Here is a 25,096-nt window from a genome sequence, read left to right on the forward strand (position 1 = left end):
TAACCCGGCAACACATGGTGCAAGGCTGGAGGGGGAGGGGACACACCCAGGACGGGATACCAGTCAGTCGCAAGGCCCCCCAAGCAGGACTTGAACCCCAGACCCCCCAGAGAGCAGGACCCAGCCAAACCCACTGCACCACCACACCACAATATGAACTGGTAAGAGCAAAGTGTGTAACTTGTGAATAGAATAATGGTGATCAAAAAGCCCCAATATTCGAAGTATTAGATTTTTTAATTCTGCTGACATTACAAGTACACAAAAATTCAGAAAACGATACACTGTAAGAAGGCAATGATACAGGTCCCCCCCCCCCCCCCCGACATACAGTTTTTACTACGTTTGACTTTCTTGGTGGTTTGTGCAATTCCATTAATAATTAATTGATGACAAGCTTACTTCATTACTTTATTACAGTAGATAAATGAAATATTTACTATACATTATGTAAAAACAAACACCACCTTTTACATTTGAGTAATCCTGCTATTTAAAAATCTCAGCCCAAACATCACCTATAGAGAAAAACAAATTAGTAATTGAAAACAAAGGATTTAAGCATATAATTGTGAATATTCAACACAAAAAAAATGTACCACACCTAGCTATTTTAATGAAGAAAAATAGCAATATTCATCTGAATTAAGAACGGTGAAACAATACTAGAGCACTGGAAATCAAACGCTCTCTTCCCTTTCTTTTCCCATGTTTACACTTGTTATACAACACTGATATTTTACAAAAAGATGGAAGTCCTGAAAGTTAAAATTTCCATACATAATTCATTCTGAATAACTCTTCTAACCAAGGCTGGTTATTTCTGTTCTGCATTGCTATGATTAACCTAGCTAATATTAAAATGAGCCTTGTATAGAACTGAGAAAATGACAAGCTTATATATATGCAAAACAATACTTTTATCGATCTTTCCCCACCTTGTATCTGTTTTAATTGTGCATGTTGTATCTGGATGATTGTACTCTACAGGTTCTGTAGTTGCCAGGGTTATGGCGTGTAGTGACCCACGTTGATCTCGGACCAATACTGTCTTTAACCTCATGCCTTCACGGCTGGGTTCCTCATTCCTGCTTCAGACAGGCTGTTGCAATTACAGAATTTCACTGTATCAGAGCATTCATACACGTGGACCAGTTATTTTTGTAATGAAACAAAGCCCTCACTTAGTGCAGAGATTTCAAAGAATGCTTATAAATACGAGGATGCTGTGACCCACAGGACCAGGAGTGGGAGACCTTCCCCTAGGAGAGTTTAGTTCCAGGTGGGCAGCAATCCATCTGACTGAACTATTTTTAAGTTCTCTTCTCAGCTCTTAGTGGGGTTAGGAGATCTGGAAAACCTGCTGGACTCGGTACCTGGACCATAGCCGAGTAGCCCTACTTTTGGGAATCTGCGCCCTTTAACAAAGAGAAATTCCATGAGGGGATAAAGGGCCTGGTGTCGTGCACAAGTGAGGAGAAACATTTAGTTCGCTAAGCGGTGCTCTCTCAAAAATAGGCCGGCTATGGCAGCCCCTTTCCGGCAGGAGTATTATTCTTTTACCTATACATTTTTCATATATCTCACTTTCCAGAATAAATGGCAAAATAAAAAACGCAAAAGTTATCCCTCTGTCTTTGTACTATGCTAAGGCCAAACCACAGCCGCACAGTATTTAATGTTTGAACACGAGTGACTGCGCTCTGCCCCTAAATAGGACCAGAAAAGAGAATGATTGTAAGCGAAATGGCAACAAAGAATTTGTTACCGACAAGAGATGGACTATATACAATATATACAATCCTACATACAGTATATTGCACAAAAACCAACTTACTTTGAAAAGGGAACTGACGCAACAGGGAACCATTTCTCACACTTGCCTTGAAAAGTCAAAACCAACCGTGTCTGTCTTGTCAGTACCTCTGTGTGCGGCAGTGCTCTCTGGGGTTACACACTGCGGTACTTCACGAAGGGGCAGCTGGATATAGTTGGGGACAATGTAACATGGGATACTCGCCTTTCAGTATGTGTTCGCCTCTGCAGCAATCCGGTAACTGTGGTGACTGTGGGGTGTATACAGGCCAGAAGCGGGGGTTTACATTCACAGCTGCACAGGCAGGTGGGTCAGTCTGTCATCGAGGAAGGAAGAGGATCTCTTTTTCGTTACTGCGCATGGAAAGGGTACACAACACGTATGGACAGCAAGGCCATGTTGGAGAGGCTCTTGCCGAATTTACATGGGCACGCACACATAAACACGGGTCTAGGAGCTGCAGCATCCCGAAGTCTTCATTTCCTTGTTGACGTAATCCTGCAGCTTGAACTTGGGCTCGTTGGGAGCCTTCATGGACCGGTGCTTCAGCTCCCTGGGATGGACAGAGAAAGAGTGATGCTGACAGAGACTGCAAGGGAGAGACAGATGAACTGAGGGAAAATATAAATGGAGAGAAAGTGCTTTCAGAGGATGGGCAACGCCTGTGTAGGCTGACACGGGTAGATGGAGTCTGCTATCCACAGAAGGCCCCAAAGGACAACATGAGCAACTTGTTGTGAACTCAACAGGGAAGGCCTGACATTTCTCTGTGAAAACCCTCGGTCGGATCAGCCGTGCAGTCCAGCTGTCAGTGCACTGTGATGTCAAGGGACTCCATCACAGAACGAGCCCTGAGTCTGCTTTATCGTCCTCTCTGGACACACTTTTACATAGTCGAGTTTTCTCTGTATGCTTTGCTTTTCCTTGAATACTCCTGGAACCACCACATTCTCAGCTCACTTCTCTGGATGACTGAGGTCCAGACGCACTTACTTGGCCACAGCGGTGAAAGCCAGCTCCACGTTGAGGCCGGACTTGGCACTGGTCTCCATGAAGGGTACCCCAAAGTCCTGTAGTGGGTATAGAACTGTGTGTTGAGCACAATGATTTGCTTGGGGTCCCTTCTAGAGGAACCCCTGTAGGACCTCACAATCTTTCTAGCTTGGGAGATAAACCCACCAACTGTACGTCTGTCCCCAGACTGATGACTGTAAGGTTATGTCCTTTGCAATGTGTGTCTGTGTTGGCATGTCAATTCTGGATGTAAGTACATCTCTTCTCTTATGTGAGATCTTCTGTTTGCCACCAAGAGCATAGGTACTCCCAAGTATGTATGGTGTTTCAACCTGGGTATGAGTTATGTCCTTTCTTCTTAAAGCGTTCATCTTTAACTTGTTCTTACTTCGCTGGTGATGGAGGGTGAGGCAGAGGGTGAGATATTGTTTACCTTCAGGAACCTATGTCAAATGTTAGTGTGATGAACTTCTAGTTTTCTCAGGCCGTTTCCATTGTAAAAAAAGTTGAGCAGATACCCATATTCGACTAACATATCATCAGGCCCAAGAGTTATCATATACCTCATTGTGGTTTAACGATCTCCCATGCCACTCAGAACTGCTGAATCCTTCGCAACATTCAAGAATAGTCTCAAAACACATTTCTTTCAGACTCACTTTTCACCTGATCTCTTGTATACCCCATCAACTAGGACTTCATTATGTGTTGAAAAAGAAAAAAAAAAACACTACGGTTTCTATATGCAGCTACTTGTGCAATGTACGCTGGTTAAATGGTGGTATTAGACAAACTGACAGTACTCCGACAATCACGCCTATCTACATCTCTGTGTGCTGGTGAAATGCACTTTCGTTTGTTCCGAGTTGTATGTCTATTTGGAGAAAAGTGTCTGCTAAATGAATAAATATAAATGTAAATACAGAATTGAATTTTGAGCCTCTATTAGGACATTAGGTCAGTTTTCTCAGTGACGCATATTCCGACTGACAGTGACTTGTGTCAGTCCCGCATCCAGAGGTTGTCAGTGAAAGGTCGATGGGAAGCACCGTTAAATTTTCTATAGCTGTGCAATAAATCCAATAAAACTCTTCATACTTTCACAATTATCTTTTTTGATGCTGCTACTGCAATTTTTTACAACAATCAAAATCAATACTTTTGGCCAGCAGAAAACTGAGGCAAGCAGAATATAGGGTGGGTACTGTCAAGGCATTTGTTCATAAACTGCAGAGCTCATGCCAAGGAGGGGTCGTGTGGGGCGAGGGAAGGAGGAGTGTTTGTTTTTACCAAGGAGCTCACCTTGGCCAGCTTCTCGCCCTCCTCCCGTTTCACCACCCTCTCATGTGTAGCATCAGCCTGAAAATAACAGACCGGGAAGGGTCACATCTCTGGTGGTCTTCAGTGATGACCATCATTGTCGCTGACATGTAGCTTTATTGCATAAATCCTCTCATTTTTACCATATACTTTTAATCCATGCCCCTGTCATCTAAAACCCTTGTGCTTTTAATCACCTACCCTTTTATTGACATCCATCTCTAAAACCAAACTTGTGCTCTCTGTCTTGCCTCACCTTGTTTCCCAGCAGCATCAGCACCACGTCTTGCTGGGTGTACTCATGGATCTCTGTCAGCCAGGCCTGCAGAGAGGGCAGAAGAGGGTTTGCTGCCAGATGTCTGAGGGAAAGTTGCTGCACCTGACAGAGCTTTACTGAGATCTTGAACAAATAAAGGAGTATGAAGGGAACTTAGAGAGGTTCCTCAAGTCTGTTACATCTTTTGATAGAAAACAGATGCACATGGACAGGGAGGGAGAAGGTCAAACCAAAACTTGGGAGAAGACAAACACTGAGAGAGGAGAGAAGAGAAGGCAACTGGAGCAGTATAACTGGAGTATAAACCCATAAAGGCTCAGAACAGTGTGTCCATGACACTATAAAAACTTTATGGCACACAGACATCTGATGAGATCTGCCATTGCCTGGCAACCTGAGGGCCTCCTGGCAAAATAACATCCAGAAGGGCGGGAGATCACCAAGCTCTGATTAATCCATCCTTCACCACTTAATATGTGCTTTAACAGAGCTGCGTACACACACCACGCTGGAATACTCTCCTTGATTTTTTCGCACTTAGAGTTTTTTTTTTTATTTTAAAAAAAAGAGACTGGCACAAAAAGTGAAAAACTTAGCTTTGACAGGACAAGGAAATACTTTCTTTAGCCAAGTGACCAGAGTTTTAATGGGCCTCAATGTGACAAGCAGCAACGAAACTGTACCCGAGAGAAGTTTCAAATCTCAAGGAGTACGTTCTGTGAATTCACAGAACATCTCTTACACCACTGCATCTTTTTAAGATAGTCCTGGGCACATCTCAGCTGTTTTAAATGTAAAGTCACTCTGGCACCCAGATACATTTATGCTGGCAATGTGATAAAATACAAGCTCACTGGAATGGTGCTCAACTATTTTAAAAAAATCCACAGCAAAAAGTTTGATTTGTCCACTTCTATTTTCTTATTATATCACAACCCATTGTAATTAAGTTATTTAACATAGGCTGATCACTCTTACATGACTGGCTAAGAAAGGTATTTTATTGTTATGATCCACACTTGAAGGTCCCTCTGTAAGTATGTAGATGACTGAAATGTTTTAACCTCTGCTAAACAATTAGCATTTGATGTGCACGACAAGTCAGTGGAATTCTGGAATGTCTGGACATCCTTCCGGAAATTATCAGATAGTGCTATATGATCATGTCAGTGACACTGTAACCTTCTGACCTTTTGCACTTGCTCATGTATGTGGATGTATTGGTGTGCTGTCAGGTACTGAGTATGTCTGTAGAAACTTTGAAGGAATACTGAAATAAGGGTCCAGTCATTTAAACAGAAATGTTCTACTGGTGTCACCTTGTTCACGTGGGTACAAATGACCAGCAAGATCCAATAGACTGTCCTCAATAAAACCACACAGTCTAATCTGGTCTAGCCAGATCCACTCTGTGGCCCCAGTCTCCAAATGGTCCAGTCCAGTTCAACCCCTCGATCATTGATTCCTCCTGCTCTCACCCCGCTTTCCAGCTCCAGCTTTCCTCTTTGACCTAATCCAGGCCTACCGAATAGCTGCCGGCATCAAATCCTCTCCTCCAGTTTAAGTTTGTCATGTTTTGAACTTCTCGGTAAGCCTTTCGTTTCACTGTCCACAGTCTGAAATCTGCCTCCTCTGCATCCTTCACTTGTCTACTGAATGCCTTTGTTTTTTTTTCTCTTTCCTTCCCAGGCAAATCCACTTGCTCCCCCCCAAAGCCCTGCACGGAAACCGCCTGCACCCTTAACTATGAATTCCAGCTTTATGTGTTAAACTCAGACAAGGCAGCGGCGCGACGCCTGTGCAGACGGTATTATCTCTGATGACACCCTGCTGAACAGCTTTCTGATAGACAGGGATTTTACACGCCAAGCAGAATGCCTAATGCTGGCTAATGTTCCGCCCACCACCCTGTTGCATCCCGATTCATTAAAAAAGCCCCGCTTAAAATGCAGCTCTTCACATTGTGCCGCCGTTACTAATTGCTATGAGCTTTATGTTGGGCCCCACAAAGAGCAGCCGCCCGTATCTCTGTGTGCGCAGCGATGTACGCGCCTGCCGCAAACGAACCCCCGCTGCTTCTCATGGCGTCTCTGCATTCTCTCCGCGACCGCGTGTTCCTCTGCACTCCATTTTTCTGTATGCCTGTCTCCATCTTGCCGTCTACATGTCCTGTACGTGTTTTTTCGGGATGTATGTATCTGTGTATGAGTGTGCATACCAGTGTGCAACACTGATCTGCTTCTAAGCAGATCTAGGTACTGAAACGATGTGTTGGACAAATGCTTGCAGATACGGGTCTCCGCAATGCAAATGAATGCTCCTTTGGCTGGTCTCCTTCCTAGGGCTGCTGCATTGCCGCATCCAGCAGTGCTCGCAGCTCCGTTTCCACACTAACAAGGTCAAGGATGTTCACCCATTCCACTAGGAGGCCCACATGCTTTTTGTTAATGCTTCCCTTCCTGGGTGATTTAGGCTCATGAAGGCTGTTTGCCAGCACTCTTGCTGCCGGCACCAGCACTTTCTCCACACCTCGTGCTCACCTAATGGAAATACACTTGGGCACTACAGTCTGATGGCTGAGTGCAGAGCTGCTCCCTTCATTTGTACTCCGCAAGAAATCCAGGGCAATAAAGGTAAAGTTCTGTCACAGTTTTTACGGTGCATTCAGAAAGTATTCAGACCCCTTCACTTTTTTTGTTTCAGCCTTATGCCAAAATTGTTAATTTTTTCTATCGTCAATCTACACTAGACATCCCGTAATGACAAAGCAAAAACCAGATTTCTGAAATTTTTGCTAATTTATCAAAAATGTGGGGGGGGGGGGGGGGGGGGAGAAAAACTGAGGGGTCTGAATACTTTCTGGATGCACTGCACCTTCATCTTTGCACTTGATACAATAAGAATCGATGAGAGCGTTCAGTCTCAGTGTTATCACGAGGGGTACAAAACCATTTATTCCCATTCAGCTGTTATGCATTGGCTGATTCTGAAGGGCGTATATAACCCTTGAGCAAAAGTTTGAATTCTTCATTACCCCTGAGGTAGACACAAACAGTCAAATGGAATCAGAAATAAATCACTAACAGGCATCTAACTTGGACGTGACAGTTTTTGGCTGTTTCTTTTATCGAGGGAAGGACGCGCTTTGCTGCATTTTAGAATGCAGTGCCCTACTGGCAAAGTCGGTAGCTACACTTGGCCCTAGACGGTAAATAGCCATGTTTTGCTTGCAGCCCAAGCCCCAGCGAGCTGTCAGGATCGCGTCGGCTTTTGCGCTGTTAACACTTTGCAAGGGCCATTGGCAGCAAGCTGTGAGAAACTAGTTTATGCATTCAGGCCGTAACGCTTGCGGCGATTGAGGATGATATTGTGAATCTGGAGCTCCACTGGAGTGTAACGTGGTTCTGAGTAATGAGGTTAACCCTTTAGGGGCAGAGCGCCTGCTATCTCCTGAAGTACCGAAGCACACCAAGCACAGCAATAAGTTTCAGCACCGTCCTTGGCGTCTCGTTTATTTTTGCAATTACTCATTTGTGGCCCGAGGTTTTTCCAGCCTCTGGAAATGGTCAAGCTTATCATTTCTGGAAAGGTACTAAAGAAATGTGACTTGGTGCCACTGGAAACAATGACAAATGCCTGCTTGTCACCAAACAAACAAAGTTGCTTCTTTGCAGCCAGGCAACATTGCCTTTCATCCTGAAGTAAGGGAAAGAAAGGATGAGTGTGATCATTTTTTCATCTGAATAATTGGACTGATTTGTGGACTAAGACGGAACCAGTGCAGTTTTTACAAAGAGGAGCCAAAAAAGAAGGTACTTGGGGAACACTGGTGTAACATCTTCCCAGCAGCTGACTCTCCAGTGACTTTCACTCCAGCAAACAGGTCTGGGTTCACCTGTCCCGAACAAGTTCCGTGTGAGAAAGAATACCTTCCGTGTGCTGCCACACCGTGCCGCAATGATCCGACAGGAGTCTGGAAAAGCTGCGTGCTGCACAGAAAAGTTAATCATCAACAGCTTGCAAGCGTAAACTTTTTGTTACGTCCGGAGGTCACAGACACAGACGTGCATTACTAGCACATCCCTATATGGATGTAGGGGTGTGAAACTCACGTGCAGAGTGAAGCACAGGGCATTTCAAACAAGGATCGTGAGCAGAACAGGACGAGCACACCAAAACATGATCTAAACAGGGCTGAAACAAAGGACTAGGACGGGGGTACGGTGGTGAAGCAGACAGGACAGAAACTCAGGACTGGAACGGAAACACAGTGTGACAAGAACTTTGCAAGCCAGCAAATAACCAGGGACCAAGAATTGCTAGAAAGATAGCTGATCAAAGATCCAACTCTATGGGGCTTCTAATTAGCCTTTTATAGCTTCTTCTCCAATTGTTTCGCTGGGAAAAGCTGCGGCGCGTTCTGCCAGGTGATTGGGACCCACACCTCTGGTCGTTACTTTCATTTCTGCTCACGGCACACATGATACTTTTCACCAGAGGCTTTTTGCTGAGCCTGATTGTGGTGCCACTCCCTCCCTGCTAGGTGGGAAAAGAAGTCATTTAGCAAAAGATGGAAAAAATTCAAGTGAGAATCAGGTCAGGTGCACAACACTGTCCAGTCCTGGTCATAAATCACCACCTCCGCATACCTCAGAAACTCATCCCGTAAACGTTAGTATGTTTTCCTCTTCTATCCAAGGGTTCACCATTTTTGAAGACTGATGTGGCTTCTTTGCGCTGCTGCTAGCACCCCTATCCCAGCTATGGAGACTCACCTGGCAACCACCCACACAGTGGCCTTGAGGTGCCAGGCGGTCAACTTGGAAAGTCAAACCGGACCCAGATGAACGAGGTATTATCCCCCACTGTGGACCCATGTATATGCCCAGTAAATATCATGGATCACATGTCACCGTGCATCTGTTTGGACTGCATGAGCACAACAAACCTACTTCTCCTTCTGCTGCATTTAGCTCTGAACCGTTTTTCATCATCGCAGGTGGCAGGTGCATCTCACCTTTTGCCAGTAAGTTTATTTATTAATTTTTGACAGCCCTATGTTCCTTCAGGCCTCGCTAAATATAATAACAGCACAAATATTGACTGCCACTCACACGCTACATGGGGAGCGAGGGTGCAGTGCGGGCAGTAAATGTTCTACCTAGCCCCAAAGCTTATCTGTACATATACAAATAAGCTCAACATTAACAACTTTTGGGGTAATCAGTGAGAACTAGTAGAACAAGGATTCTCTTCAAGAGCTCATACTGGCAATGTAAACATGGACAACCACATGTTTTTTCGTGCTGTCTGTTCTTATTTCCCACTGGGGAGGCAATGGAGAAGTTCTGCAATCCCAAGCTCTACAAATAAGGCTTCTGTGGATTTCTGAATACTGTAATTGAAATCAATAAAGGCAGATGCTTTTATCTGTAGGAGATGGAGAAAGCGCCATTTGTCAAATGCAAAAAATAAATAATTAAATCAACGACAGAGCCCGACTGCACAAGGAATATAAAACACTATGAACATAAACAAATGCAATGACAAAACAGTGCTGTTCAGGCCTTGTCAGATGCCTGGATCTATTTGCCATTTTAATGGAAAGAAAAAGCTTTATACAGCAACAAATGTTGAGTTGAAATGTCTGAAAGGATTGGTACCAAGGACGGGCCACTTTATTGAAGGTGGTTGTGATTTTACATAAGCAGGATGTGGAACTTTGAAAATGTTTCAGAAATATTCTTTAGGATTTTAAAGTCCAAGACTGCAGGGAGTTTGCTGAAACAAGTTTCTCTGACAAAACTCTTATAAATAAGGAGATTTCCTATGGAGGCAACTTAATCCTCCTCCGCAGCCTGGATGTGTATATCCCCTTCTCTCAGCTGCGCACAGCGGTTCGTGCAGGTTCCAGTTGATCAGAAAGTGTGAAACACTCCGGATGCTCATCTAAATCATCTCTGCTGGTGTGGCTGAGCCTACAGAGGGATCCTGTTGATACCACAGCATCCCTCTTCACAGCATTCCAGCTGAGAGGAGCAGTGATGTGAAAAGGCAGATGTGTTTTTGACCACCAGTGAATATTTGCTTTGTGTGAAACCTGGTGTTTGCAACCATGCTGCAGCGCAAATATCCACACGCTTTGCTAAACTCCATGCTACAAATGTGACTGTCTGACTATTATGCGGGGCAGGGCATCAGGGTAGGGCATCAGGGTAGGATGCTTCCAAAGGCTCTGTTTCAGAAGTCTGAGAGGCCGGAAAAATACAGGCTTCAATCGAGCACAAATGAAAAAGGGAACAATACCTTCCTCCACATCTCCTGCTCCTGAAGTCAAAAGTCACTGGTTCATTACAACCGGATATGAGCATCATTTTGTCATTCCTGTGGCACTGAAGGAAGTACTGAGCATTGCCCTGTTGTACCCACTTCATAATGCAGAGGGGTTTCAAAATACTTTCCCTATCCACATGCTCACTGAGGCCAAAAGAAAAATCAGATAAATTTCAGTAAACAGTAATATATGATGGACACAAAGAGAGAAAAAGTGAACAAGCATTTTCAATTTCGCCTCCTTTCTCCATTACGGTCAGCAAGGATAGCTCAGATGTGTCCCAGCCTCTATAATTAACAACTAATTGTGAAACCAGCAATGGGAACCTCTTCACTGCTACATCATAAACACAGCCCTTTGGAGCCACTGGATCTGCATTTGAATTATTTAGATATGAAAGAGCTGCTCTATATCAAGGAATAAAGGACTCTTTAAAGTGGCCAAACAAAGGGGGTTACATTAACTCTTCAGTCTCCCTCTTGCAAACAGTAACTGCATACAGTTAATATTTACACTGTTTGTACACTTGTCCTTTCAGTAGATTTAATCTACACTTACACCATGTTTCGTTTTTCTTCCCACTGCGCCATTGTCAATCGGTTTTTCACAGGAGCTTTGGCAGTCATCTATCGTTCATGTGTAATTACTGGATTTTCTTATCAGCCCTGACACCTGTGTTCGTGCTTTGGGTTAGTGGTCCCCCTCAGGACTGATACCCCTGAATCCACACGCTGTAGGACATATACTGAGCTCTAAAGAACAAGTGACCCATTGCACCGGCAAGCATTCTTTGCATTCGTGTCATCAGCTCTTAATCAGGTCTTCACCCACGAGGTCTTACTGAACCGCTCAGAACTGCTTCAGTAAATGTCCACATGCGCAAACTGGCCAAAACCAAGAGCTACACTGCTCAAGAGTCACTTTGACGAAAGGCATCTCGCTAAGCAAATGAATGGGGATCATAACGGTAGAAATGGAATTTTAAGGGCAATAATGAGAGCGTTAGCAGTGGGACACTTTTGATCCCCAAATAAGTGCCCTTTCCCTTGTGAGATGAACCAGAGCCCTCAAGAAGCAAGACATGGGAGGATGGGCCTACAGTAATGACCAGAGAACAGAGGCACCAGGAGAAGGAGGGTTTGGTCACAGTGGTTGTTGGGTTCTCCAGGGTGCACCATTATGCTAATGATGGTCAGTGTAGGGTGCAGGGCTTGACTGCTGAAAGGGCCAGATTCTGGTTTTAATGCTCATCCACAAGCTCAAATTCCAGCTCCCTTAGGTCCGCCCAGTGGAGTGCCCAGGGGACCAGCGTGACATATTCCAAAATGCTTTTTAATGCAAAAGCAAAACCTTGACCTTTCAGGCCAGATGTTGTTGCCACAAGGCACTAGAAGCAGATGCAAACCGTCTGTAATAAGCATGCTGACTGGAACACAAAGCTCTTTTAACCTCTTCAAGAACTTGGGTGAGTTTGGTTTAGTCTAGCTATGTCCGGAATCTTGAGATTCTGGGCAGGCAACCGTGATTCTGAAGTGTTATTTATTATTTTGGAAATTGTGTGTACCGAGTTGTTCACAGATGCATACATACATTTTTATTTATGCCAAACATTACAAATAGATTTCACTGAATTTGTAAATACAGTGGTTGAGCACTGCTCCTGTTTTTTCTGTACAGAATAGCAGAACCGAAGCAATTTTTAAAAAAAAGTGATACTCATGTATTCATAGTTTTACTGCAGCGCACTTACAAAAAAGCAGTTATTACTTTGAAAGTACTTCTTTCCAAATTTGACATAGAGAAGCATGGAGACACTGAAAATTCATTTCAGTAAAGATTATAATTAAGCAATACAATAAGAGTTATTATGCTGGAAACTGAAGTTTCATGACCTTTAATCAGCTGATCACTTCCCGTTGAAGGGTCTTGTATTCACCGTACAATAAAGGAAAAGCAAAAGATCTTTCTTTTCACACGTTTCTTCCTCCCTCTCCATTTGCGGTATGGTTGTGTAGCGCACCTGTGCATGACTGGACAGATGTGCATTGCGCATGTAAGGCTGCGTGAGGAATCTAGAGGCAGCAGCAATAGCAGGCTCCCTAGATTCCGTTCACTGTTAATGACACCTAATGAGCCCAGGCGCTTCTTCTTCTTCAAAAATCTGTGCTTGTATTCATTCATTCATTCACTTGTAACAGTCTAGTCTGGGCTTCACTTGAGGGTTTCCAAAGACATGTAGTTGAGTGTACTGCTGAGCTGTCCGTTTGACATCACTGTGCGAATGGATGTGTGTGTACTTATATGTGAGCATCCTGCCGTACATATGTCCTAAAGGTTCTTGAATAATGTGCAAAAGCTACTCATCATCTGTGAATTCACTGTGTGAAAAGAGCGCTCTATAAAAATAAACTGAACTGAATTGATGGACTGGCATCTTGTCCAGAGTGGGTCCCTCCTTGTCTTGTGCCCAGTGCTTCTGGGATACACTGCGGGACACTGTGACCCTGACCAGGACTAGTAAATAATAAATGTGAGTGAGGGAGCAAGCGAGCTAAGGATTATAGATAGACCGTGGATGCGCGGGCAGGGGAAGTATACACAATTTAACAGCAGTGGACTTCATGGCAACCCCCCAGACCTCCTATTGGGTTTGTGGGGTTGATCTGAAAAGGTAAGGCTTATGGGAAGACTGACATGACATTTGGCTCTGTGGTGGAATGGACTACTGAATTCTACTTTTTTTATGACGTAGTACATTTGATCTGTGTTAAAAGTTGTGAAACATTTTGAGATGCTGGCCAACAAGACTTTAAAAGTTGCAAACTGCATAAATAAAAAGGTTACTTTGTCTCCCTGTATCAGTTGGTCATGATGGTCGTGTGAGTGCAGGTTATCCATCCATGGAGGAACTACTTCTTTTACTCATTAAATTAACTGTCATGCCCACATCGTTGGCACAACGAGGAACACCTGGGGCACCGCACGGGGCAGACACATAAAAGGCTGCAGCAGAGCAAGAGCAAATGTGGAACCTTGCTCAGCTTTGTGAATTGTTACCTTGCTACTCAGTATTCTTACCTTCGTCCCTGTTTCCTTGCCTTCCTCCTATATTTCCTACGACTCCCTGAAATCGCTGACCTCTGCTTGTATATTGATTACGACTTTTGGATTACCCTCTTGACTACGTTAGCACCTCGGAGACACTCGCCTGTCTTGTGATCACGCCTCTGATTGCCCGCAATCAAGTAGTTTGCTCTGCACTTGGGTCCGACGACTTCCTTCCGGAACGGAACATGGCATTAATTTTCGTTTCTCACTTGGTCCTGAGTACGGCTGCTTTACTTACTAAAAGAGCTGCAAAACGGGATTCATAAAAAAAAAAAAGGAAAAATGTTGCACTGCGAACTGCTATTTTTGGTGCGGATTGAAATTCCACCTCGTGCTGCCTTTCCCTTAAGCAAGGTACTTCCCCCTAAATTACTCCAGTAAAAATTACCAAGCTGTACAGATGGGTAAATAACTGTAATTATTTTATCATAAATCACTTTGGAGGAAAGTGCCAGCTAAGTAAATAAAAGCAAATTCAGACCAGCCCAAAAGCAAAACATCAGCTATCACCAAATATACATATTGTAACGACCCGCGTTACTGTTTAAATGTAAATAGTTGCATTATGGGAAATAATGTTAAATGTGTGTAACCACTGGGGGCGTTTGCCTCCTTGTTTCCCGAACGAAGTGTTACAGTGAACTCTGCCCGTGTCTGACCGTTGCCTGAATCATTCGACCCTGATCTTTGTCTTCGCCCTTTGGATCCTGTTCGCTGATCGCCTGACCCTCGCCTGTCCCACGACTCTGCCTTTGGATAACGATTCATCACAAATAAACCTCTCTCCCACCGCACTCTGCGCTTGAGTCCGTCCTGCCTCCGAGCCGTCATGACAGTTGGTTTGACAGGAGTGCTATGACTAGAACACAACTGAGTTATACCATTTTTAAAACTTTTACTTGTTACTTTTAATGTCCCTCAGAAATTTAATAATGACCACTTTTATTCCACATTCAAATATGTAAAAAGTTCCTGCACGATTTACAGCCTTAACTTCTGAAGACAGGAAAAAAAAAAAAAAAAAAAAAAAATCCCAGTACCTCCATAAAACACAAACAATACAATATCAAAATACTGAATACTTTCACCAAAAACAATAATCACCAACATCAATATATCCTATGCATCCACAATTAGCCCCAAACACTCCACAATTCATAATAAGCACCCTTTATCATTTAATTGAAGACATACATCCCAAAACCCCGTTAAACTCTGACAGCAACCCATACCCACATCGAACCAAAACAAACCCTGTAGTCAATGCCGGAATGGTCATTGAGACACTCGGGACTTTACCCAGTGGGCCAGTTAGGCTAAAGTGGACTGAAAGCTGCCAGGCCACTACAACCAGCGAGCCTGAGCAACATAGTTGCCTGTTTTCACTCTTTGTAGCAGATATACTATGTACATAGACTTGCACACAAAAAAGCACCAAAGTCAGTTATTCTCAAATATACCTTTTTCTCAAGTGTTCCAGTACATTTAGATTGGTGCAGCAGCACTGAGTCATTTTCTACTCTCAGGTTTGTGAAAAACAGACTATAGAGCTCTGTCACCCAGGAGAACTTTCATTTAACATTCATGCTCATGTCGGAAGAGAAAGAGATTCTGACGTCCCTGGACAATGATGAGGTGACAAACACAGTGCGAGAGTTCAGCGGCCTTCAGGGGGGCCACTTGTGTTTTAATGTGAAAATGACAGCATCAAGTGATATGTGCCACATGTCATTTGAGGTTCTCATCTTCAGAAGTTACATGGGTTCACAGCTGACCTTTCAAATGTGTCATTTCCTTTTCGTGGACCACTGTTTCATTTGTCATATGGAATAGAGTGTTTGGTTAGTGTATGTTGGTGTGACAGTGACATCAGTTAGCGTTCAATTCTACTAAACACCGGTCTGCAGCATTTAACTCCTGTGAGTCCCTCTGGGCCTGCATCTAATACAACCTTTTTCCATAAGTCACTTCGAAAACCCTTAAATACTCAACCCCCCACCTACCCACAGAAACACCCCTATACAACAAGTGCACCAAAACATAGCAAAATATTAAACATTCCTCAAGAACAACCACAAAACACAAACAAACCTTTTCAAGTAATACCAAATAATGAGGAAACATTCCACTTGGTTGAACACTGAGGGAGGACATGTCCCCCCCGCCCTGCGCTATTTAACGCTCAAAAAAGTGCATAAAATACTTGATGACAGAAGCATCAGTGAATTGGGACAGTTGACTATGTTGCACCTCCTTTCCCTCACCACTCACAGCTACAGAACCCTGGGGTCTGAATCCAACCTGGCTCTGTTCTCTTGATTTCAGGTCTCCTCCAGCCCCTCCCGCTCTACAAAGGTAAACAGAAGGGAGGGGAGATAGCAGGGGAGGAAGCTAGAACAATCTGGCTAGACTGATGCTGAATGGGGTGGCACTTTGCCATTCTACTGTGTCATCATCATCTACTCATCCAACCCATAAAGCCAAGATCACCAACTGTACTACTGTGTTTGCACATGGCTGCACCTTGATCCAGTTTCTGAATCTTGGTCGCAATCTTCGTCTTCTCCACATAGTCTTGTGGCTTCTTACCTCTCTTTTTGGCTACCTACCACAGCTAGGCTTCCTCCACTGCAATCACCCACAGGGATGCCTGCATTCCTAAAAACTCTTCCTGGTTTTCAAACTCTGTCCTAATTAGATCGTGAGGAGGCAGACCCATAGAGAAAACAATCATAATGTACCCTGGAACAGGTCAGGGCCTCATTTACCATCTCCATTGTGACACTCCATTGGCCTGTGCTTGTTTCTTAGGAACTAGAACTTTGGCCTCTTCCACTGTTTTGACAGTTCCGCTGACAGCCACTGTGATGTTCCATCCACAGAAACTGACTCAATGTCTCACTTCACGTGCAGCTGCACCATACCTGCTTATTTAGCAAAGAGGCCCTGACAAGGCAGGTCATATTACCCAAACATGATTATGGAAAAAAGAAAGAACACCAAAATGACAGACATTGCGTCTTTACATGAACAGCTTTGCTTTTGGTGGTGGGAATTTGAATCAAAGCAAAGGATACATCTCCATAGCCTTGGCTGACACTTCTGTTTTTAATGGACCAATTCTACCCTTTATCTTATCTTCTAATTAGCAGCTGGTATGCAAATGTAACCCATTAAAACAGTGAGTAGACATTATTTAGAATATTCCCATGAGTGAAACAATTACTTCATATTAGTCATATAAATACAAATATGACTAGTCAGCATATATGTGCAAAATAAAAGATTCTTAATGAGAGTAGAGGTAGGAAAAGGTTGATAAAAACTGAGTTCTTTTGAAGGCATGCAAAACAAATTTTAGTATGTATTTGGGTATCATGCTGCATTGCAATTTTAATTTTGCTCCTTCTAAACCACCATGGACATATTTCCTAGGTCCATAATGTAAGAGTCTACATGACATTCACTGTGTAAGAGCAAAATCTGCTTTTGTGGCAGACCTAAGTCCATAATCACCACTGGATCATTTGAACTTTTTACTTTTTCCATTTCACAAGGCTGAATATGCATGTTTGTAACATCTACAGTCTAAAAAAGTGACAATGGCAATTTGAGGTTAATGACTGCGTGGTGTCAAAAGAAGTCCAATACAGTCTCAAAAGGATGGATAAAGAACATTCATTTACATTGCTTCATTTAGTAGACTTTTCTCCAAAGTGACATAGATCTCAGAAAAATACAATGAGTATTTTACAACATTCTGTGGGAAATAAAAAATAAAAGATGGAACACAACAATGTTTCTAAGGTCATTTTTTTTCCCCTTTCTGTTTCTCATAGCATGGGTCAGTGGCCAATAACGTAGAGAGAATTTAGAAAAATCGCCACAAAGGACTTTGAGGTAGCAACTCACAGCAGTGCTTGAGTGATGTTAAGCAGGACAGTCAGCATCTTGTCCTCTAGTTCGAGTCCCAGATGCACTGCTGTCGTAGATGCACTCCAATTGTTGTACTGCACTGTACTGCACAATTCTTTCAGCTCCCATGGCTCAGAGCCGGAGTGTGGCATCAGAGGAACTGAGCAAGGCAGGAGATCCTCTGTGAGCAGCTGTTGCAGGGTTTGCCGCAGTGAGGAAAGGAAGCCAGCAGGACAGCAGCACTGGTCTGCGCGTCTTCCATCAGCCATTAGTCCTCAGGGGCTCTCATTTTCTTCCCAGTGTTTCCTTCTAGTCAAAAGGCTCTTCCGGTTCTAATCAATTCCTCTACCAGTTGGTCTAGAGCATCACAAGCTTCAGCCACTTGCTCCCAGGGCAGCATCATGTCCATCTGACATCCTTTGAGTGACATGCTTCAGTCCTCAGTCCTCATCCCACTTCTGAAAACACTAACAACTCGCCCGTTTTGCTGCCCCCACATTATGAAGTTAATGCATTCCAAAAACCCTTCATGGGGGAAATTTTAAAATGTTTTTAAGTTAATTACTATCAATTTGGTCACAATGGTAAAAATTATGAAACACTGTGTGATCAAGGAGCAGCTGGTAGCGGTGTGGTTAGAGATGCTGTCTTTAGGTCCAAAAGTCACAGGTTTGAACCCCATCATCACCTCCAGTACCCTTAGGTAAGGTATTTATCCTAAAACTACCCAGCTGTGTAAGTTTTAAGTTGCTTTGGAGAAAAGTGCTAGCGAAATGAATAAATGCAAATGACTATGATCCTGAGTCCCAAAACTAACACCCATTTATGGTAAAATATCACTAAGTGTCAGAATTACTGCAACAATTAAAATCAGCTATCATAATAGAACACCACAGTTTTCCTTCATTAATTACTCTATAATAATGCCATGTTGTCTACATGTGCTCCATCAACTTGAGACACTTAAAACACATCTCAGATATGGGGAAAAAAATTGAAACCACTCTGTAGAGAATACAGCCAGTGAGGATAAATCTGGGACCTTCCCACTTCTGTTAGCAATAACACTCCAAATCAGTAAAATACTCCATTAAAGTACATGTAATAATAGTGCAACCACACAAAAACAATCTCCACAAACCCTTTTTCCCAATAATCAAGACAGACATATATCCTCTCAAATATGCAAATTAAAGCGATCCAAGTAGTTACAGTTCGGTTCTTAACTGAGCTCGTAAGCGGAGCCTGAGAGAAGCGGACCCTACAATATGATACTCACACACACTAACTAAAACCACTTCTCCAAAGTGGGGTCGCAGTGAACCGGAGCCTAACCCGGCAACACAGGGCGCAAGGCTGGAGGGGGAGGGGACGCCAGTCTGTCACAGGGCACCACAAGTGGGACTCGAACCCCAGGCCCACCAGAGAGCAGGACCCAGCCAAACCTGGTGTGCCACCACATCCCCCACAATCTGATACTTAGTAATTTAATTGATAGGTATGTAAAAAATAAGCTTCTCATACAATAACAAACAGGTTGATGAAAAGTACTTGCCCATGCTATGATGTGTACCACACAGTGAATGAATATACTGTATATACACAACAATTTTATTAGAATTAATATCAGTCAACCATGCAGAGACAGGGTAAATGCTAGAAAACAGAGACCACAGTGGGATAAAAAGGAATATGTATGAATGAGGTATGGCAAAATATGACCAGAAAAGAGCACATCCTTCCTAAAATGGAAAAGGGTATATTGCTACCATGAATAGCAAGCATTACGGATAGGGGTGTCATGCTGCTGCTCTTATGATGCGAATATGGTGCTTCATTCTACATTAGTTCTATGCTTTAGCTCCCCTCCAGTTTCAATATCCCAGTAGGTACCTATGATGTGTTATAATGTGATGCAATTTCAGTTTTTCCAATATGTGTGGTTCTTCCTCTTTATCGGGAAAAAATAAAGCAGCTAGCAGGGGTAGATAAGGTGAGGAAGAAACAAAAAACCAGCAAAACAGACTAATGAGGCAAAAAACAGAGCCAGTCTTGCCTTGTGCAGCACTCTGGCGTACACCTTCTGCATCCTCCAGGAGGAAAGTACCACTGACACGTGACTGTGCAGCAGGCTGCAAACAAGGTGTGTTCAGAAGAGCAGGCTGGCAGAGAGAGAAGGAGATGCAAAGAAAATGGTGCTGCTTCTCAAGAACCTAAGTATAGTCCTTCAAAAAGTGAATGGATCGAGTTCATAGGAGTTCTTCATAAAAAAAAAAAAAAAACTGCATGGTATCTGTACCATGATTTTGTAAAGGTATTAATATTGACATAGATCTTAACATAAATCTGAAACTGAAATATTTCAGAAACCGATTTTGTAGAAGGTATAGATGTGCAACCATTTTGACTGTATAACCCAACTACGATAGCACAGAAAGCATGTTGAACCCTATCCCTTACTATCTACAAATAAAATTTAAGTCATGCAAGCAAGGTGGTGACATTTGCAAAAGATCCCTGTAAGCTCTTATTCTCTCTGTTCCTTGGACTGATTTACACGTAAAACAGAGGAGCTTTGCTGTTGGCAGCGCTTCAGACAGCCTTGTCAACAGATCCTATTATATTGTGGATATTCTAAGACGCAGTAACCCTCAAGGATGAAATGTGTTTTGAGAGAGCCTGACTCCTGGGGAGACAATGGAGGAAAGAGCACACGGTTCATGATTTTTTTTTTTGAACACAGCCGAGGACAAACATGTAGAGAATGGAAGATGGCAATACTACGAAACAGATTTTCTGAAAGAGGAAGCGAAGAAGTGAGAAGGAAAGAACAAGAGCAGGCAAGTGAAATTACCAGGAGAGGCCATTGTGTCAATGAAGTACAGTGCTGTGTAGCGACAGTCTCGGACTGGGCTAATGAGGAAGGGCCTCCCAGAAGGGTTTGGTTTTCTCAGTGGAAGAACCCCCCCCAAGCCAACAGTACACAATACACAAATGACTCCGCTATTGAGCCTTCACACTGCGCTCCAGTACGATGACCTGTTTGGAACTCGGAAAGATAAAGGTGCGCAAGTTTCCTCCTCGATTCATGCCAGTGAGAGGTCTGCTTTCATAAGCGCTTGACTCAGAGAAACGAAATGGCTTGGATGCCTTAGGGGACGGCACAAAAAGCCGGTGCCACCGCAATAACAAACAGACCTGGTGAGAGGTGGGTCTATCTTGCTGTCTGAAGAGTTGTGCGTTTGTCTAGACCGCAGCTTTCACGCTACTATCTGGACATGGAGTTCTGAGTGCTGAACTACCAGTGACTTTCTCTGAAGCTTGAATTACAATTCAGTTTTTCCCATATTTACTTCCAACTATAAGTAAGACAGCAAATTCTTCTCACTTAATTTTTATTTTCTCTGTTTCTTCGTTGTAAAACGTAAACATTAGCCTCGCAACAGAAATGCATGCCGTGTAGTGATTATATTAGTCATTCCATATTTCACCATGAATTTTAAGATTACAGTCTAATCTACTGTCTGCCAGTCTGCTGTCATTTTGGCTGGTAAAGGCACACACTTTACACCCTGTGATTCCCAGGACAGGCCCAAGAATACTGTAAACTAAACTACATGACAAGTTTATGAAAAAAGGACTGATCTACAGATATAAAGTCATAAATCATTTCTGTCACAGCACTATAATACAAGCAACAACATGGTAGGATATACTGGATCATTAGTGAATTTCTCTTGAAATCACTTGCATAATGGCTTTTGTGTGATTTTTGTGAAGCAAAGTAATTATTCAAAGACATCAGCGTGGCAGAGTCATGACTTCTGAAAAGACCATATCGGTGTTGGCCAACGACGGGTTCCGACAAAGTGCCCATGACAAAAAACAGGGCCGACCAAATAAAACGTTTCGGCAAAAAAAATCTTTCTGGTATAAAACGTGCAGCTACTATTACATTTCAGAGTAGAAAGTGTGAAGAGACATGATGAAAAACTCACACCTCTGTACATAATACCACTTCAAATAGAAAGCAAAAATAACGTGGCAGCAGAACACCAAGAACATTTCAGAGACCGTTTCGGTACTATACTTAGATTTCTTCACACGGACAAATTTAACATTGGATGTTTGTGTACAGAAGTCTTGACATTTTTTGACGCCGACAAAAGATTTGCTTCTGGAGTCTGCAGAAACGCAGGGCTACGGTAGCATAAAAGTGAGTGTTGAGCGCCAGATGGGGCTTTCAATACAATATGTTCTTGGGGGCTCCATAAACTGCCGAATGGAAGTGAACAGCGGGCCTCAGTTGGCACTGTTGACACTGGCAACAGCTTTAGACTGAGCTCTGATGCTTCTGAATCTGATTCTTACTTGTTTTGTTAAGGCACTTTATGTGAACAAAATTCAAGGCGGTGGGTTCTGTCGGTGTGCTGAAGGGCTGCGATTCACCCTCGGTGACCACAGTGGGAACACAAGTCAAGGCAGGAGGTGGGGAGTGACTCCCGGCGAGCAAAAAAGAGGTTGAAGAACTCGACCGGGACAAAAATTGTACATTCAGATCCCAAGAAGAAAACCACTGTACAGTGAAGGAAGAGTCAAACCGGTTTGGTAAATACACAGCCGTATGTACGGCCAAAAACCAAAATATTGCAAGTCTCTACGGATAAAGGTGTCTGCAAAGCAACATAAATCATGCCGTTAGATTAAAGGCTGTTACTGTGTGGAGTCTTATGCTCCCTATTTTTCATGGTGGCTCTCTGATAACAGAATTAAATGGCTGTTGGTGAAGTGCTGGAACAATATATAATCTGTTTGGGGTGTCTGTGACAAAACTTTCACAGATTAATGGTGCCTCTTTTGCTTACACCATTGCTCAGAATCCAGCCAGCAAAATAAAAAATAGTCCGATATCACAGAAACGGCCAAGGGAAAACAATCTGAATTTTTAAATAACTTTATTTACGAGGGCATTTTAACTCAGGTGAGAACGAGGCCGAAACTGTGTGGTGAAATTATGAGCTAGAAGTGCTCCTCTTACACAGAATGATACAGTGTGATGCAGGGACATTTACCGAAGAGCACGGACCATGCTTCTATGAAGAAAACCACAGCTTTAAGACCCAGGTCTTAAATGCAGGTCTTTTCAATGCACCGTGAGTACTTTCACAGAGGATGACATGTCTAACAGGGAGGAGCACAGAACGGTAAATTAAAACAAAATGGGAGTCAATATTTATTAATAGTCTCAGGTCATTGAAGCCCTGAATCCAGCACTAACATCTCTCCTCTGTGTGCCTCAACAAAGAGGCATTTTTTAATAAAATGTAGTGCGCTAACTGAGCATATGACCAGCTGTCAGTCACACTTAGCAAGAGCCCATTTCTCATATGCATTTCATAAGAGCTGAGATTACAACTTGAGGATTGTCATTTTATTAAAGCAAACCATTAATGCCATATAATGATTATACATAATATGCAATACAAGCATATTTTTTCATGTTTTTTCCTTCCAAATACTTCCATCCGGGCAGTTCTTTCTTACACTCAGTTCGATCTGTTAGACCAGAACTCCTGTGGATTGCTGGCACAGCCAGAGGGACAGCCATCTGCCAACAGTGAGCTGAACAGGGGGCTTTGAGATGCAGGGAGGGGACAGACTGAGTTTCGGTACTTGTTCTGCTCGTTACCTTTGTTGACGCTGCTCCGTTCATCCCCATTAGCATTAATTAACACTCATTAAGTGTTTGTTCAGAAAAAGCTTCAGACTCTGCCAGTGGGCATTGCTGCTGCATGCGAAAGGTGCCCCTGTAGTTCCCACATGCCCCCTAGGGACACGCAGACAGACAGACACCGGCCTCTTTCATTCAAAGTGTCCTTTCCTCCACTCTTCTCGCTTTTCCTCTCCTCTCTGCCTGAAATGTATACGAAAATCCAAACCCAGAAAACTTTATTGGCCAAAAACCCTGTTTGCACTGTTAAAGTATGCATCGGTATTTGAAAACATAAAACCCTGCATGAGAAAACAGCTTTTTGGGTTCAGTCATACCTTTGCTGCATGTGTGCATCAAACAACGGATATTTCTTTGACAATATGAGTTCTACTGTGTAATATCTCCCAAACTGTCACGCCCTGCACACCCACCGCATTGGCGACACCTGCAGATTCCTAATGAAAGCTGCTTAAAAGGAAACGACATGCAAGCAGGGGTGCGGAACCTAGTTTTGCCTCTTTGTTTCCCGACCGATGTGTACCAGTGAACTCTGCCCGTGACTGACTGCCACTTGTATTTTCCGACCACGATCTTTGCCTTCGCCCTTTGTACCCCGTCTGCCGATCGCCTGACCCTCGCCTGTCCCATGACCCGCCTTTTGAATACCGATTTGGATCTATTAAACCTCTCTCACTCATTACTCTGCGCTTGAGTCCCTCCTTCCTCTGAGCGAGCATGACAGAAGGTTCCTCCTCAAAACAGGACTCAGCAGAGATTGCCCAGATGCGCACCGCGCTCGCGGCCCAAGGAGCACTCTTAGGAACGCACGACCAGTCGCTGAGACGCCTGGAGGGGACGGTGGAGCGGCTGATTCAGGCTCTTCAAGCCGGAGGGATTATCCAGCCCTCCACCGGGACGGCCACCGCGACCCCGGCCGAGCCCGCTCCGACCCCACCACCGGGGAAATCTGGCCCGGCCCCGCATATCGCTGCGCCGGAACGGTATGACGGGTCACCTGAGCATTGTCAAGATTTCCTAATGCAGTGTGAGCTGGTCTTTGAATGTTCTCCCCACATGTACCGAACGGACGCTGCCAAGACCGCTTTCATTATGTCTCTGCTTACCGGTCTGGCCCGGGCATGGGCTGCCGCGGGGTGGCGAACACGCAGACGATCCCCCTACGCCGAGTTCCGCGAGCAGAGAGGAGGAGGACTTCGACCGGTTCGTCGAGACCGCTATTTCCATTGACAACTTAGGCCGGTCTCGACGAACCTTGGAAGGCCAAACCAGCCGCACAGCGCACCGGTCGGAGGCAAAACCCGAACCCATGCAGGTGGGACACAGCCGCCTGGTACAGGAGGAATGCAGGAGGAGACTGATGGGGAATCCCTGCCTCTACTGCGGGTCCCCAGAACACCTCCGGGCCGCCTGTCCCGTCTGACCCTCCCAGAGGTCCACCAAGAACCCAAAGGTGAGTCCGGGGGAACCTCGGGGTCAATTGAGATTACCAGTGTGTATTGCTTGGGGAGGAAGGCGGGTGCAGACCAGTGCCCTGGTAGACTCCAGGGCCGCAGGCATTTTCATGGATTGGGGCTTTGC

General features: G+C 44.0%; 1 protein-coding gene across 3 annotated transcripts in view; it reads right to left on the bottom strand.

Moving 5' to 3' along the window:
• Positions 1-248: 248 nt before the first annotated feature.
• The window catches only part of LOC108940734 (ras-related protein Rab-26-like), a 128,095-nt gene continuing 103,247 nt past the window's right edge, over positions 249-25,096 (bottom strand). For 2 of the 3 annotated variants that reach the window (XM_029250668.1, XM_018763093.2), the window contains exons 6-9: positions 4,407-4,472; positions 4,133-4,189; positions 2,810-2,886; positions 249-2,369 (exon numbers count right to left, since the gene is read on the bottom strand). In XM_029250668.1, the coding sequence (XP_029106501.1) occupies positions 2,267-2,369; positions 2,810-2,886; positions 4,133-4,189; positions 4,407-4,472 (303 nt within the window). In that variant the 3' untranslated portion in view covers positions 249-2,266. The remainder of the gene's footprint in view (positions 2,370-2,809; positions 2,887-4,132; positions 4,190-4,406; positions 4,473-25,096) is intronic. The other variant, XM_018763101.2, reaches the window with a different exon arrangement.

The sequence above is a fragment of the Scleropages formosus genome, chromosome 3 (genome assembly GCF_900964775.1).
Source record: "Scleropages formosus chromosome 3, fSclFor1.1, whole genome shotgun sequence".
Classification (NCBI taxonomy): domain Eukaryota; kingdom Metazoa; phylum Chordata; class Actinopteri; order Osteoglossiformes; family Osteoglossidae; genus Scleropages; species Scleropages formosus.